Source organism: Meles meles, chromosome 8, assembly GCF_922984935.1.
Source record: "Meles meles chromosome 8, mMelMel3.1 paternal haplotype, whole genome shotgun sequence".
Lineage (NCBI taxonomy): Eukaryota > Metazoa > Chordata > Mammalia > Carnivora > Mustelidae > Meles > Meles meles.
Genome location: NC_060073.1, coordinates 12,494,481 through 12,510,566, shown reverse-complemented (window position 1 = coordinate 12,510,566; position 16,086 = coordinate 12,494,481). Strand labels below are relative to the sequence as shown.

At 39.1% G+C, this 16,086-nt stretch overlaps 1 protein-coding gene across 1 annotated transcript; it reads right to left on the bottom strand.

Annotated features, from left to right (window-relative positions):
* Positions 1–14,641: 14,641 nt before the first annotated feature.
* Positions 14,642–15,583, bottom strand: LOC123949172 (olfactory receptor 5B12-like). The gene has a single exon (XM_046016526.1). The coding sequence runs from the start codon at positions 15,578–15,580 to the stop codon at positions 14,642–14,644; it is 939 nt and encodes a 312-aa protein (XP_045872482.1). The 5' UTR covers positions 15,581–15,583.
* Positions 15,584–16,086: the final 503 nt, after the last annotated feature.

The following is a 16,086-nucleotide window of genomic DNA, read 5'->3' as shown; positions in this document are numbered from 1 at the left end:
CAAGGTAATCCCCTTTCCCCAATCAATGCTACCCCTATAGGCAAACCAGTTTCTAATCCCCCTGTAATTTAGGAAAGTTGAGTCCCTTAACAAAAACATCAAGATACCTTCAGGAAGAATCAAAATAACCTTCCTCACCCACACTGAGAATCTATAATCACTCTCCCAATTTTTCCTTCTGTCAGTGTTTCTGTGAATTTGTGTCTGTCCTGATAATATATAAACCTTATACTTGGGGTTCTTTCTGATGAGGTTCTTCCCTTTTTTTTTGCTTATATATACATATTTTTTTCTCTTGTCATATACTTCTATATCTCTTTTTGTCTGTCTGTTTTTGTTTGTATACTCCACAAATCTTACCTTGTGGCCCATTTGGGCTGAGCCTTCTCTTTTAAGTTCCCTTTTTTTCCTATCTCTCTCTCTCTCTCTTTTTTTTTCCTTTTTTCTTTCCCCTTTTTTTTCTTTCCTCTTCTCTGTTTCTTTTTCTTTTCTTTTTTCTCTCATTTGGGTGGGGAATCCTGATTGCACAGAAGCGTTCCAGGGTGCACATTAACTGCACGACAATCGATAAGTCCAGCTGCATCTGTTTAGTCATCTCTTACCAAAATGACTAGGAGGAGGAATACCCAACAGAAGAAAAATACAGAGGATGGGCCTTCTGCAACAGAGCTAATGGCTATCGACATAGACAATATGTCAGAAAAGGAATTCAGACTAACAATTATCCAGGCAATAGCTAGGTTGGAGAAAGCCATGGATGACCAAACAGAATTGATTAGGGCAGAACTGAAAGCCACCAGGGATGATGTTCACAATGTTAGGGCAGAACTGAAAGCCACCAGGGATGATGTTCAAAATGCTCTCAATGAGTTCCAATCCAATCTAAATTCTCTAAAAGCTAGGGTAACTGAGACAGAAGATAGAATTAGTGATCTGGAGGACAAACAGATAGAGAGAAAGGCTCAGGAGGAAGCCTGGAACAAACAGCTCAGAAGCCACGAAAACAGAATCAGGAAAATAAACGATGCCATGAAACGTTCCAACGTCAGAATTATTGGAATCCCTGAAGGGGAAGAAAAAGAAAGAAGTCTAGAAGATATAGTGGAAGAAGTTGTCTATGAAAATTTTCCCAATCTCACGAATGGAAACAATGTTCATGTACTAGAGGCAGAAAGATTTCCTCCCAAGATTTTAGATTCTCGAAAGTCCTCACGGCACCTTATAGTTAGAATGGGGAATTATGTTTCAAGAGAGACCCTCTTAAAAGCAGCTAGGACAAGAAGCTTCTTACATACAGAGGAAAGCCCATTCGAATAACGTCAGACCTTTCCACAGAGACCTGGAAAGCCAGGAAGGGCTGGCAAAATATATTCAGAGTACTAAATGAGAAGAACATGCAACCAAGAATACTCTATCCAGCAAGACTGACATTTAAAATGGATGGAGAGATAAAGAGTTTCCAAGACCGGCAAGGCTTAAAAGACTATGCAACCACCAAGCCGACACTGCAGGAAATATTAAGGGGGGTCCTATAAAAGAGAAAAAATCCTAAGAATATCATTGAACAGAAATATAGAAACAATCTATAGACAGAAAGACTTCAAAGGCAACACGATGTCAATAAAAACCTATCTCTCAATAATCACTCTCAATGTGAATGGCCTAAATGCTCCCATAAAATGACACAGGGTTGCAGATTGGATAAAACGACAGGACCCATCCATATGTTGTCTACAAGAGACCCATTTTGAACCTAAGGATACACCCAGACTGAAAGTGAAGGGATGGAGAAGCATCTTTCACGCCAATGGGCCTCAAAAGAAGGCCGGAGTAGCGATTCTCATATCAGATAAATTAGATTTTAAACTAAAGACTGTAGTCAGAGATACAGAAGGACACTACATAATTCTTAAAGGGACTATCCGCCAAGACGATCTAACAATTGTGAATATCTATGCCCCCAATATGGGAGCACCCAATTACATAAGAAAACTATTAATCAAGATAAAGAGTCATATTGATATGAATACAATAATAGTAGGAGATCTTAATACGCCTCTCTCAGAAATAGACAGATCATCGAAGCAGAAAATTAATAAAGAAATAAGAGCATTGAATGAAACATTGGACCAGATGGAGCTCATCGACGTATACAGAACATTCCACCCTAAAACAACAGAATATTCATTCTTCTCAAGTGCACATGGAACCTTCTCCAGAATAGACCACATACTGGGTCACAAAGCAGGACTCAACCGATACCAAAAGACTGACATTATTCCCTGCATATTCTCCGATCACAATGCTTTGAAACTGGAGCTCAATCACAAGGAAAAGTTCAGAAGGAACTCAAACAAGCTAAAGACCACCTTGCTTAAGAATGCTTGGATCAACCAGGAGATCAAACATGAACTGAAACAATTCATGGAAACCAATGAGAATGAAGACACCTCGGTCCAAAACCTATAGGATACAGCAAAGGCGGTTCTAAGGGGGAAATACATAGCTATCCAAGCCTCCCTCAAAAACGTTGAAAAATCCAGAATACACCAGCTGTCTCTACACCTTAAAGAACTGGAGAATCAACAACAAATCAAACCAACTCCACATGCAAGAAGGGAAATAATCAAGATTAGAGCAGAGATCAATAAGGTAGAAACGAGAGATACAGTAGAACGTATCAATGAAACTAGAAGCTGGTTTTTTGAAAGAATCAATAAGATCGATAAACCATTGGCCACACTAATCCAAAAGAAAAGAGAGAAAGCCCAAATTAATAAAATGATGAATGAAAAGGGAGAGATCACAACTAACACCAAGGAAATAGAAACAATCATCAGAAATTATTACCAACAGTTATATGCCAATAAGCTAAGCAACCTAGATGAAATGGAAGCATTCCTGGAAAGCTATAAACTCCCAATATTGAACCAGGAAGAAATTGACAACCTGAATAGACCGATATCTAGTAATGAGATTGAAGCAGTGATCAAAAACCTCCCAAAAAACAAGAGCCCAGGACCTGACGGATTCCCTGGGGAATTCTACCAAACTTTCAAAAAAGAAATAACATCAATTCTCCTGAAGCTGTTCCAAAAAAATTGAAGCAGAAGGAAAACTTCCAGACTCTTTTTATGAAGCCAGCATTACCCTGATCCCCAAACAAGGCAAAGACCCTACCAAAAATGATAATTTCAGACCAATATCACTGATGAATATGGATGCAAAGATTCTCAACAAGATCCTAGCAAACAGGATCCAGCAGCACATTAAAAAGATTATCCACCATGACCAGGTGGGATTCATCCCTGGGTTGCAAGGTTGGTTCAACATTTGCAAATCAATCAGTGTGATAGAACACATCAATAAGAGAAGAGAGAAGAACCACATGGTCCTCTCAATTGATGCAGAAAAAGCATTTGACAAAATCCAGCATCCGTTCCTGATGAAAACTCTTCAAAGTATAGGGATAGAGGGAACATTCCTGAACTTCATAAAATCTATCTATGAAAGACCCACAGCAAATATCATCCTCAATGGGAAAAAGCTTGCAGCCTTCCCGTTAAGATCAGGAACACGACAAGGATGCCCACTCTCACCACTCTTGTTCAACATAGTATTAGAAGTTCTAGCAACGGCAATCAGACAACAAAGAGAAATAAAAGGTATCCAAATTGGCAAGGAAGAAGTCAAACTCTCTCTCTTCGCCGATGACATGATTCTTTATATGGAAAACCCCAAAGACTCCACCCCCAAACTACCAGAACTCATACAGAAATTCAGTAACGTGGCAGGATACAAAGTCAATGTACAGAAATCAGTAGCTTTCTTATACACTAACAATGAAAATACAGAAAGGGAAATTAGAGAATCAATTCCATTTACTATAGCACCAAGAACCATAAGATACCTGGGCATAAACCTAACCAAAGAAGTAAAGGACCTGTACTCGAGGAACTACAGAACACTCATGAAAGAAATTGAAGAAGACACAAAAAGATGGAAGACTGTTCCATGCTCTTGGATTGGAAGAATAAACATTGTTAAAATGTCTATACTGCCTAGAGCAATCTATACTTTTAATGCCATTCCGATCAAAATTCCACCGATATTTTTCAAGGAGCTGGAGCAAATAATCCTAAAATTTGTATGGAGTCAGAAGAGACCCCGAATTGCTAAGGAAATGTTGAAAAACAAAAACAAAACTGGCGGCATCACGTTACCCGATTTCAAGCTTTACTACAAAGCTTTGATCACCAAGACAGTGTGGTACTGGCATAAAAACAGACACATAGACCAGTGGAACAGAGTGGAGAGCCCAGATATGGACCCTCAACTCTATGGTCAAATAATCTTCGACAAAACAGGAAAAAATATTCAATGGGAAAAAGACAGTCTCTTCAATAAATGGTGCTGGGAAAACTGGACAGCGATATGTAGAAGAATGAAACTCGACCATTCTCTTACACCGTACACAAAGATAAACTCGAAATGGATAAAAGACCTCAACGTGAGACAGGAATCTATCAGAATCCTAGAGGAGAACATAGGCAGTAACCTCTTCGATATCAGCCACAGCAACTTCTTTCAAGATATGTCTCCAAAGGCCAAGGAAACAAAAGCAAAAATGAACTTTTGGGACTTCATCAAGATCAAAAGCTTCTGCACAGCAAAGGAAACAGTCAACAAAACAAAGAGGCAACCCACGGAATGGGAGAAGATATTTGCAAATGACAGTACAGACAAAAGGATGATATCCAGGATCTATAAAGAACTTCTCAAACTCAACACACACAAAACAGATAATCATATCAAAAAATGGGCAGAAGATATGAACAGACACTTCTCCAATGAAGACATACAAATGACTATCAGACACATGAAAAAATGTTCATCATCACTAGCCATCAGGGAGATTCAAATTAAAACTACATTGAGATACCACCTAACACCAGTTAGAATGGCCAAAATTAGCAAGACAGGAAACAACGTGTGCTGGAGAGGATGTGGAGAAAGGGGAACCCTCTTACACTGTTGGTGGGAATGCAAGTTAGTGCAGCCGCTTTGGAGAACAGTGTGGAGATTCCTGAAGAAATTAAGAATAGAGCTTCCCTATGACCCTGCAATTGCACTGCTGGGTATTTACCCCAAAGATACAGATGTAGTGAAAAGAAGGGCCATTTGTACCCCAATGTTTATTGCAGCAATGGGTACGGTCACCAAACAGTGGAAAGAACCAAGATGCCCTTCAACGGATGAATGGATAAGGAAGATGTGGTCCATATACACAATGGAGTATTATGCCTCCATCAGAAAGGACGAATACCCAACTTTTGTAGCAACATGGATGGGACTGGAAGAAATTATGCTGAGCGAAATAAGTCAAGCAGAGAGAGTCAAGTATCATATGGTCTCACTTATTTGTGGAGCATAACAAATAACATGGAGGACATGGGGAGATGGAGAGGAGAGGGAGTTGAGGGAAACTGGAAGGGGAGATGAACCATGAGAGACTATGGACTCTGAAAAACAACCAGAGGGTTATGAAGGGGCGGCGGGGGGGGGGGGGTGGGTGGGAGGTTGAGGAACCAGGTGGTTGGTAATAGGGTGGGCACGTACTGCATGGAGCACTGGGTGTGACGCAAAACAATGAACACTGTTATGCTGTAAATAAACAAATAAAAATTAAAAAAAATATCAAAAAAAGTAGCTGTAGTATCACTAGTTTTTAATTTAAAAAGTTAAATTAATCTGGATCAGAATATAAATTAATGTCTAACATTTTTTATTAAAGATTTTTTTTTATTTGACAGACAGAAATCACAAGTAGGCAGAGAGGCAGGCAGAGAGAGAGAGGAGGAAGCAGGCTCCCTGCTGAGCAGAGAGCCCGATGCGGGGCTCGATCCCAGGACCCTGGAATCATGACCTGAGCCGAAGGCAGAGGCTTTAACCCACTGAGCCACCCAGGCGCCCCTAATGTCTAACATTTTTAAATTTAAGTTCAATTAGCCAACTTATAGTACCTCATTGTTTTCAGTGTAGTGTTCAATAATTTACCCATTGTGTATATATTTTTTATTTCTCTAGCTAAAAAAAAATCCTAAGTATACAAAATGAAGAAAAACACGAATGGAAAGAAAAAGAAAAACTTTTAAATAAAGACATATGCTTTCTCTTGGCATATTTCCTCAGAGATATATAATATCTTAAAGGAATTAATATCTTTGCTTCAGTAAGTCATTTGGTACAAAAAGTATGATCACATGATAACTTTTTAAAGTGAGAAGAAAGGGGGATCAATTGATAATAAAGCATAAAGACTACCAACTCTTCAAATATGTAAGGTGAATGCCCTAAGTAAGGGTCATGTTATCTATTTTCCTTTCTGGAAATGCTATAAGAAGGCTAGTGCTACCCATGCAGGGACACTGTTTCAGATGAGCTACATTATGTCCTGACATTCTCCTGCTCCATTCCTCCTCTTCCCTCACACTGAGTTCCCTGCTGTTCCTGGACAATCCAACCTCCCTCCTGCCTCAGGGTCTTTGTATTTGCAATTGCCAGTGCTCAGAAAGCTTCCTCACTTCCCTTAGGTCTTTGCTTAAATGTTAACATATCATAGTCACTCCACCCCCCATGGACACTGTTCCCAGCTTGCTTTACTCTTTATAGTCCTATCACTCCTCCACTCTTTCTATTTATTTATTGGCTTGTTTATTCATTTACCTATCTACCTGGAATATACACTGCACAAAAAGAGTGGCTTTGTCTACTTTACTAACAACTGTATCCCCAATAATTAAATTATGGCCTGGTTTGCACTAATTCCTCAACAAACACTAGTTAATGAATAAACTAGTTGTTTGAGTCCAGCAGCAAATATACTTGAATACTGATAAATATACCAATTATCTATTATAATATTCTTTACAAAAGAATTCTAGAACATTTCATGAGATGTGGTTGGTTTTCTTCTATATTCTTTTTTTTTTTTTAATTGGTTTTCTTCTATATTCTTTCACTTGGTATCTGAATTTCCCACTTTTGGACAAATTAATTTTTGGAAATTACACTATCAAGTGGATCATATCAAACCATCTTAATTCTTTTCTATTATGAATTTCTCATTAAATGGAAAATAGTACATGAAATAAATTCTATTTAGTACATCATTAACAGCCAAAAATGGGACTACAGATTTCCTGATTCAATTTACAAAATTCTTTAATAAATAATGATTATTCATCTTTTTCCAGTGATTTCAAATACCCACTGAAAATGTAAGCAAGATAACAAGCAATGTAAGATGTTTTACCACATTAAATGTAAACTACCTCAATGTGCTAATAACTCTATTTTATTTGACGTTCAGTTGAGCTCAATTTTATTATAAAGGTACCCAAAGGAATTTTTATCCATGTGTTCTTTTCCTGTCTTTATAAAATTAGAAGTACTTACTTCTGAAGTCTTGCAAAACTGTGCTTGAATGTCCTGAGAGGGTCATGTTGGTATTAGTGGGCATAGAGTTCTATCACACAAATATCTGGCCCTAAAGTCTGTGAAAATGGTGGTTTCTCTTCTGGAGCCATTTCTTAATTGTTATAATTAACAATTATAATTATATAATTTCTTTTATATATTATATTATATATATAATTATATAAATTTTATAATAATTTCTTTTCTTTTGCTTTATTTCATTGAAGCATAGTTGATATTCATTGTCACATTAGTTTTAGGTGTACAACATTAGTGACTCAACCACTATATGTTATGCTGTGCTCACAAATGTAGCTCCCATCCAACACTATGCCATGCTATTACGATACCATTACCTATATTCTCCATACTGTACCTTTTATTCTCATGACTTATTCATTCTGTAATTGGAAGCCTGTATCTCCCACTCCCCTTCAACCATTTGCCCATCCCCCAAAGCCTCTTCCCTCCGGCAAGCATCAATTGTTCTTTGTATTTATATATCTGATTCAGCTTTTGTTTGTTGATGATTTGTTTTGTTCTTTAGATTCCACATATAAGTGAAATCATATGGTATTTGTCTTTCTCCAACTTATTTCACTTAACATAATACCCTATAGGCCGGCCCATCCTTGTTGTCACAAGTGGCAAGATCTCATCTTTTTTATGGAGGAGTAATACTCCATTGTATGTATGTACAACACCTTGTTCTTCCATTCTTCTACAGATGGACACTTAGGGTACTTCCATATCTTGGCGACTGTAAATAATGCTGCAGTTAACATAGGGATGCATATATTCTAACTAATGTTATTAGCATAATTAGCATTAGTGTAATTAGAATATTTTTAATTAATGTATTCATTTATTTGGGTAATAACTAGTAGTGGAATTATTAGATCATATGGGAAATAACGGAGCCTCTACCCCCAATGCTTAGAACTGCAGTGGAGGGCTGGGGAGGATAGCACTCCAGGACCAGAAGCAGATTTATTAGCCCTGGGGCATAAAAAATAGACTTGGTTTAAAAGAGCAACTAGATTTTGTCAAATGCTTTTTCTGCATCAATTGAGAGGACCATGTGGTTCTTCTCTCTTCTCTTACTGATTTGTTCTATCACATTGATTGGTTTGTGAATGTTGAACTATACTTGTAACCCAGGGATGAATCCCACCTGGTCATGGTGGATAATCTTTTTAATGTACTGTTGGATCCTGTTTGCTAGGATCTCGTTGAGAATCTTTGCATCCATATTCATCAGGGATATTGGTCTGAAATTCTCCCTTTTGGTAGGTCCTTTGCCTGGTTTGGGGATCAGGGTAATGCTGGCTTCATAAAAAGACAAAATCCAGCATCCGTTCCTGATTAAAACGCTTCAAAGTATAGGGATAGAAGGAACATTCCTGAACTTCATAAAATCTATCTATGAAAGACCCACAGCAAATATCATCCTCAATGGGAAAAAGCTTACAGCCTTCCCGTTGAGATCAGGAACATGACAAGGATGCCCACTCTCACCACTCTTATTCAACATAGTATTAGAAGTCCTAGCAACAGCAATCAGACAACAAAGAGAAATAAAAGGTATCCAAATTGGCAATGAAGAGGTCAAACTCTCTCTCTTCGCCGATGACATGATTCTTTATATGGAAAACCCCAAAGACTCCACCCCCAAACTACCAGAACTCATACAGAAATTCAGTAACGTGGCAGGATACAAAGTCAATGTACAGAAATCAGTAGCTTTCTTATACACTAACAATGAAAATACAGAAAGGGAAATTAGAGAATCGATTCCATTTACTATAGCACCAAGAACCATAAGATACCTGGGAATAACACTAACCAAAGAGGTAAAGGATCTGTACTTGAGGAACTACAGAACACTCATGAAAGAAATTGAAGAAGACACAAAAAGATGGAAGACCGTTCCATGCTCTTGGATCAGAAGAATAAACATTGTTAAAATGTCTATACTGCCTAGAGCAATCTACACTTTTAATGCCATTCCGACCAAAATTCCACCAATATTTTTCAAAGAGCTGGAGCAAATAATTCTAACATTTGTATGGAGTCAGAAGAGACCCCGAATTGCTAAGGAAATGTTGAAAAACAAAAACAAAACTGGTGACATCACATTAACTGATTTCAAGTTTTATTACAAAGCTGTGATCACCAAGACAGCATGGCACTGGCATAAAAACAGACACATAGACCAGTGGAACAGAGTGGAGAGTCCAGATATGGACCCTCAACTCTATGGTCAAATAATCTTCGACAAAACAGGAAAAAATATACAGTGGAAAAAAAGACAGTCTCGTCAATAAATGGTGCTGGGAAAACTGGACAACCATATGTAGAAGAATGAAACTGACCATTCTCTTACACTGTGCACAAAGATAAACTTGAAATGGATAAAAGACCTCAACGTGAGGCAGGAATCCATCAAAATCCTAGAGGAGAACATAGGCAGTAACCTCTTCGATATCAGCCACAGCAACTTCTTTCACGATATGTCTCCAAAGGCCAAGGAAACAAAAGCAAAAATGAACTTTTGGGACTTCATCAAGATCAAAAGCTTCTGCACAGCAAAGGAAACAGTCAACAAAACAAAAAGGCAACCCACGGAATGGGAAAAGATATTTGCAAATGACAGTACAGACAAAAGGATGATATCCAGGATCTATAAAGAACTCCTCAAACTCAACACACACAAAACAGACAATCATATCAAAAAATGGGCAGAAGATATGAACAGACACTTCACCAATGAAAACATACAAATGACTATCAGACACATGAAAAAATGTTCATCATCACTAGCCATCAGGGAGATTCAAATTAAAACTACATTGAGATACCACCTGACACCAGTTAGAATGGCCAAAGTTAGCAAGACAGGAAACAACGTGTGTTGGAGAGGATGTGGAGAAAGGGGAACCCTCTTACACTGTTGGTGGGAATGCAAGTTGGTGCAGCCACACTGGAGAACAGTGTGGAGATTCCTGAAGAAATTAAGAATAGAGCTTCCCGGGGCACCTGGGTGGCTCAGTGGGTTAAGCCGCTGCCTTCGGCTCAGGTCATGATCTCAGGGACCTGGGATTGAGTCCCGCATCGGGCTCTCTGCTCAGCAGGGAGCCTGCTTCCCTCTCTCTCTTTCTCTGCCTGCCTCTCTGCCTACTTGTGATCTCTCTCTGTCAAATAAATAAATAAAATCTTAAAAAAAAAAAAAGATGTGGTGCTGAAGTGCAGTAAAAAGCACATTATAAAAAAAAGAATAGAGCTTGCCTATGACCCTGCAATTGCACTGCTGGGTATTTACCCCAAAGATACAGATGTAGTGAAAAGAAGGGCCATCTGTACCCCAATGTTTATAGCTGCAATGGCCATGGTCACCAAACTGTGGAAAGAACCAAGATGCCCTTCAATGAACGAATGGATAAGGAAGATGTGGTCCATATACACGATGGAGTATTATGCCTCTATCAGAAAAGATGAATACCCAACTTTTGTAGCAACATGGACAGGACTGGAAGAGATTATGCTGAGCAAAATAAGTCAAGCAGAGAGAGAGAGAGTCAAGTATCATATGGATCACTTATTTGTGGAGCATAACAACGAACATGGGGGACATGGGGAGATGGAGAGGAGAAGGGAGTTGAGTGAAATTGGAAGGGGGGATGAACCATGAGAGACTATGGATTCTGAAAATCATCTGAGGGTTTTGAAAGGGAGGGGGATGGGAAGTTGGGGGAACAAGGTGGTGGGTATTAGTGAGGGCACGTGTTGCATGGAGCACTGTGTGTGTTGCAAAAACAACAAACACCGTTATGCTGAAAAGAAATTTAAAAAAAACGAGCAAATAGAATATAAAAGGTCTAGCTTTAGTGCCCTGCCAAAGCAGGGAAGCTGCCAGAACTCTTGGTCAGAGGGCTGGTCAGTGCAAGAATTCACACTCCTCCTCACTGCTGAGAGGACCAAAGGGAGCAAGATCCTGATGCCACAGCAGGTCTATCCCTCAGTAGAACCTGAACCCACACCAGCCCTGGATGCCTGGGCTCAGGGAATAAAAAAAAATTCCTTTTAAAGGAGCGATTAGCATATGAGAGAGCCAAACTATTCCTCCCACAAAGAATTGGGGAGCTGCTGAACTCTCTTGAGGTTGGAGGGGCAGTGAGCACACAATTAATGTATCTTTAATTTTGAAAATAATTTTAGATTTTCAAAATCTTTTCTGAGATATTATAGACAAGTCCTGCTTACCTCTCACCCAGCTTCCCCCACTGTTAACATCTTACTTTATCATAATACACTAGTCAAAACAAAGAAACCAGCATTGATACACTACTGGTCTCTAAATTTCAAGAACTCACTCAGATTTTTATTTTCAACTCATGTCATTTTGCTCTTACAGGGTCCAGTCCAGGATCCAACCCTGTATATATTGTCCTGTCTCCTTAGTCTCCTCTGATCTGTGACAGTGTCTCAGGCTTTCCTGGATTTTTACTATCTTAATAGCTTTGAGGGGTACTGCTCAGGTAGAAGATATTTCAATTTAGATTTGTCTGATTTTGTTGGTCATGATTATACAAAGGTTTATTATTGAAAGAGAGAAGAGCTGTTCTTATCACATCTGATCAGGAGACACATATTACCAACATGACTTGTCACTGGGGATCTTAACCTTAATCACGTAAACCAGATACATTTGCCAGGTGCTTCAATGTAATACTGCCTTTTCCCACTGTGCTCTGTATTTTAGAAACAAGTCACTAAGTGCAGGCCATACTCATGGTGAAAGGGACTATACTCCACCTCCTAAGAGAAGGCTAAATATATTATTCAGGATTTTTAAAAATTATTTTTATTAACATATAATGTATCATTTGCCCCAGGGGTACAAGTCTGTGAATCATCAGCCTTACACATTTCACAGCAGTCACCATAGCACATACCCTCCCCAATGTCAAAGAATTTTTATAAGGGAGATTTGTTTGCTTGTTTATATCATGTACTTAACATTTTTCTGTCTTATACTTTGGGGTACAATGTAGTCCTGTGTTATTTACTTTCTTGTTCAAATGGTTCCATCTTTGGTCACTGGGAGCACTTTCAGTTTTACTCTTGCTTCCTTTTGATACACCCAACCCTCTTGTTTTCTGAGCTCCTCCTTACTTTCTGGAACTACAAGACACTCCAGGCTCCTTTTGTGGTATTCCTGTCCTAACCCAGTAATCAGCTCTTTCTCCAAAGAGCCCATCTCACTCTCAGTTGTAACTCAAAAGAACCCAAATCCTCCAGCCTTCTTTCCTTTAACTGGTAGATTAAATAACAACTAGATACAGGAGGCTGAGTATCTTCCTAAATTGTTTGGAGGTGTCTTTGAGTAGGGACTGTGTGTGTGTGTGTGTGTGTGTGTGTGTGTGTGTGTGTGTTTAAGCTTTCTTTTTGTCCCTCAGTTCCTGTTCCAAATCCCTGTCTTTGTCTCACTTGTTCATCACTTCAAGCACTATACCACCTTCTGTGTTTCTTCTTTTCCTGTCTCTACACTGCTTTTCCCCAAGGTGCTTTTCCCCGCTCCTTCATTCTTCCAAAGAACTTGTTGCGATAATCTTGTACTCAGCACAATGGAGGGGAAGTGAAGCCAAGAACAATGACTTGCTGCAAAGTAGGCATTTGTGATAACTGATGCTTAGGTTCATGAAGCATCATCTGTTGTCAAAACATCTCTCATCAGTCATCTCCTGAAACCTTGGCTTCCCATCATGTTGTTAAGCTCTGCCCATCTCTCTTCTCAAAGTTCAAAGTCTCAAAGCTCTATCCCCCTAGCTGTTCTGGGAAAAGACAACATACATTTACTCCATCAGTAATGCATGTTGGGAAAATAATTAGAAACACGAAAACAAAGAATAATCATGGACTAGATCATAGAGAATACATTTAATGAGATTTGTGCTCCTACCATCCAGCCCAAACCACTCAAAGTCACCCACCAACTTCCTATCACTATGGCCTATTTCCAGTTCTTAGTCTTACTATTGCTTAACCTACCAGTGGCTCTGACACATCCATTTCCTCTTAATGCATTTCTCATCACTTGGTTTCTAGAATGCCACTCACCTCCACTGGCTATTCATCTCTCTGATTTTTTATTGAGAAAGTTCCAAGTCTTAGAAGCTCAGGTTCAGTTACTAGCTATGTGGCAGTATCCTGCCTTTCCCCAGAAAACACTTTTTTCCCAGAGTATTGAGATTTCAGCAAAGCAACCTGTCTTTTAGACTGAGATTCAATTTTGAAGTTGATTTTGCCGGTTGTTTTTGTGGCCTTATGACTGAATCCTTGCCAACGGAATGTACTCAGAAGAGTCATTGTCTGTACAATGACTGTACACTTTCTTGAAGAGACAATATTTTTCCTTCAACTTCTCTGTTCCTACTTTCCTCCAGACAGAAGAGCAACAATGAGGACAGGCTCAGCACTCAACACTATAGGAGATGGTAGAGAGGGGTTAGGTGGACTGAATCTGGCCCTGAATGACGAAGTCACACTGGCTAGCCAGACAGTTCATTTTCACATTGCTACATTAGCTTCCACTATTTGAGAATAAATTGCTATGGTATTTAAGCCACTGTATTCATTGTTAAAGAAGTTTAATCCAATTTCTAATTGTGGTAGATAAGCTATGGGCACAAATTCTTTACAGCTATTTCCCTCAAGAGATGGAGCCTTTCTTCATGCTTACATTGGGGCCAACTCTTTGACACCAATGATTAGTTTAATGTGGTAGAGAAAATGTTTGAGTCAGGAGTCTAGACTTCAAGAAACCATTCAGTTTTACTTTCACACTGAAAACATGTAACAAAGTTGGTCTATCCTCTGGAGGATGGAAGAGCATCTGGAAAAGAGATGGACAGCAACCAAATTCCACAGTTAGAAATGTGAATAGAAATGTGAGTTAGAAATTTGAACCCTTCAGCCCAGCTGACCATGCAGAAGATATGGAACCTCATGAGTGAGTCCATATGAAAACAGCGAAGGAACTATCCTGCCAACCATGGAATTATGAGAAATAATAAACTGTTGTTTTTGGAATTGTGATATTTTGCTACACAACAATAGATAACTGATTAACTATACAGCTTCTATAATGTCTCTAATTGAATTATGGGTTGAACAGAATCTTCAGTTTCTTAGTGGTTTTCCTGAAAGCATTATTCACCTCTTTATTCCTTAGACTATAGACAATGGGGTTCAACATGGGGACTATTATTGTATAGAACACAGATGCCATTTGATCATTGTCCATAGAATGACTAGAATTGGGTTGTAAGTACATGAACATGACAGTCCCATAGAAGATGGTTACAGCAGTGAGGTGTGAGGCACAGGTAGAGAAGGCTTTCTTCCTTCCCTCAGCTGAGCGCATCCTCAGGATGGCAATGAAGATGAACAGATAGGAGGTCAAGATAACTATAAGGGCAAAACAGACATTGAAAGCTGCTAATATAAAGAGTACAACCTCATTTATATAGATATCAGAGCAGGAGAGAGCCAGAATTGGGGGGATATCACAGAAAAAATGATGGACCACATTGGAATGGCAGAAGGAGAGGCAGAAGGTGAATCCAGTGTGGATAGCAGATTCAACAAAGCCCCAGGCATAGCAGCCTACTGCCATTTGAACACACAAGCTCGTGGTCATAGAAGTGGTATAATGTAAGGGCTTACATACTGCGGCATGCCGATCATAAGCCATGGCAGCTAACAGGAAACAGTCTACACTGGCAAAAGTCACAAAGAAGAACAACTGAGCAACACATCCACCATAGGATATGACTTTATCCCCTGTGAGAAACCCAGCCATCACCTTGGGAGTAACAGCCGAGGAGTAAGCACAGTCCACCAGAGAGAGGTTACTGAGGAAAATATACATGGGAGTGTGGAGGCGAGAGTCCAACAGAATCAACGTGATCATCCCAAGGTTTCCAATGAGAGTAGCAAGATAAATGAAAGTGAATGTTATGAAAAGAGGGACTTGCAGTTCTGGACTGTCAGTCAGTCCCAAGAGCTTAAACTCATTCACCTTGGTGCTGTTCTCCATAGATATTATTTGAAACTATGGTTCACCTGTCAAAACCAGAAGGCAAAATGGATAAATTACTTATGCATGGAAAATGACCCAAATGATATGAGTGCATCATGACACCATTACCAGTACATGGTTCCCAGTAACCCAGAGACTGGCATCTTCTGACCTTCATCTTTCAGTGTGTAAGGGTACATACATACTTGTCAGTTCCTGACCCCACTGAGATATTCCAAATTACCACTCAGTGATCTTCAAAATGGCTAATGCTTATTTTTATGTGGGTTGAAGTTTTCTGTGATCTTCATTTTATCACCTTGGAAAAGCAACATAAATGTTCCTGTGATTTAATTTCTCTGCATGAAAAAATTAAGTGGGCATTGTGTTTCCTACTTTTACCATATTACAAGATTCTTACAGCAATTTTAAAAGGCGCTTTGAAAACAACACAGGTATTTCCAAAGGCAGCATATTGTTATAGTGAAGAACATGGTCTCTGGGTGACCTGTCTGCATTCAAAT

Excerpts from the sequence above, each read along its gene's own strand:
- LOC123949172 (XM_046016526.1), bottom strand. The coding sequence starts at position 15,580 with ATGGAGAACAGCACCAAGGTGAATGAGTTTAAGCTCTTGGGACTGACT.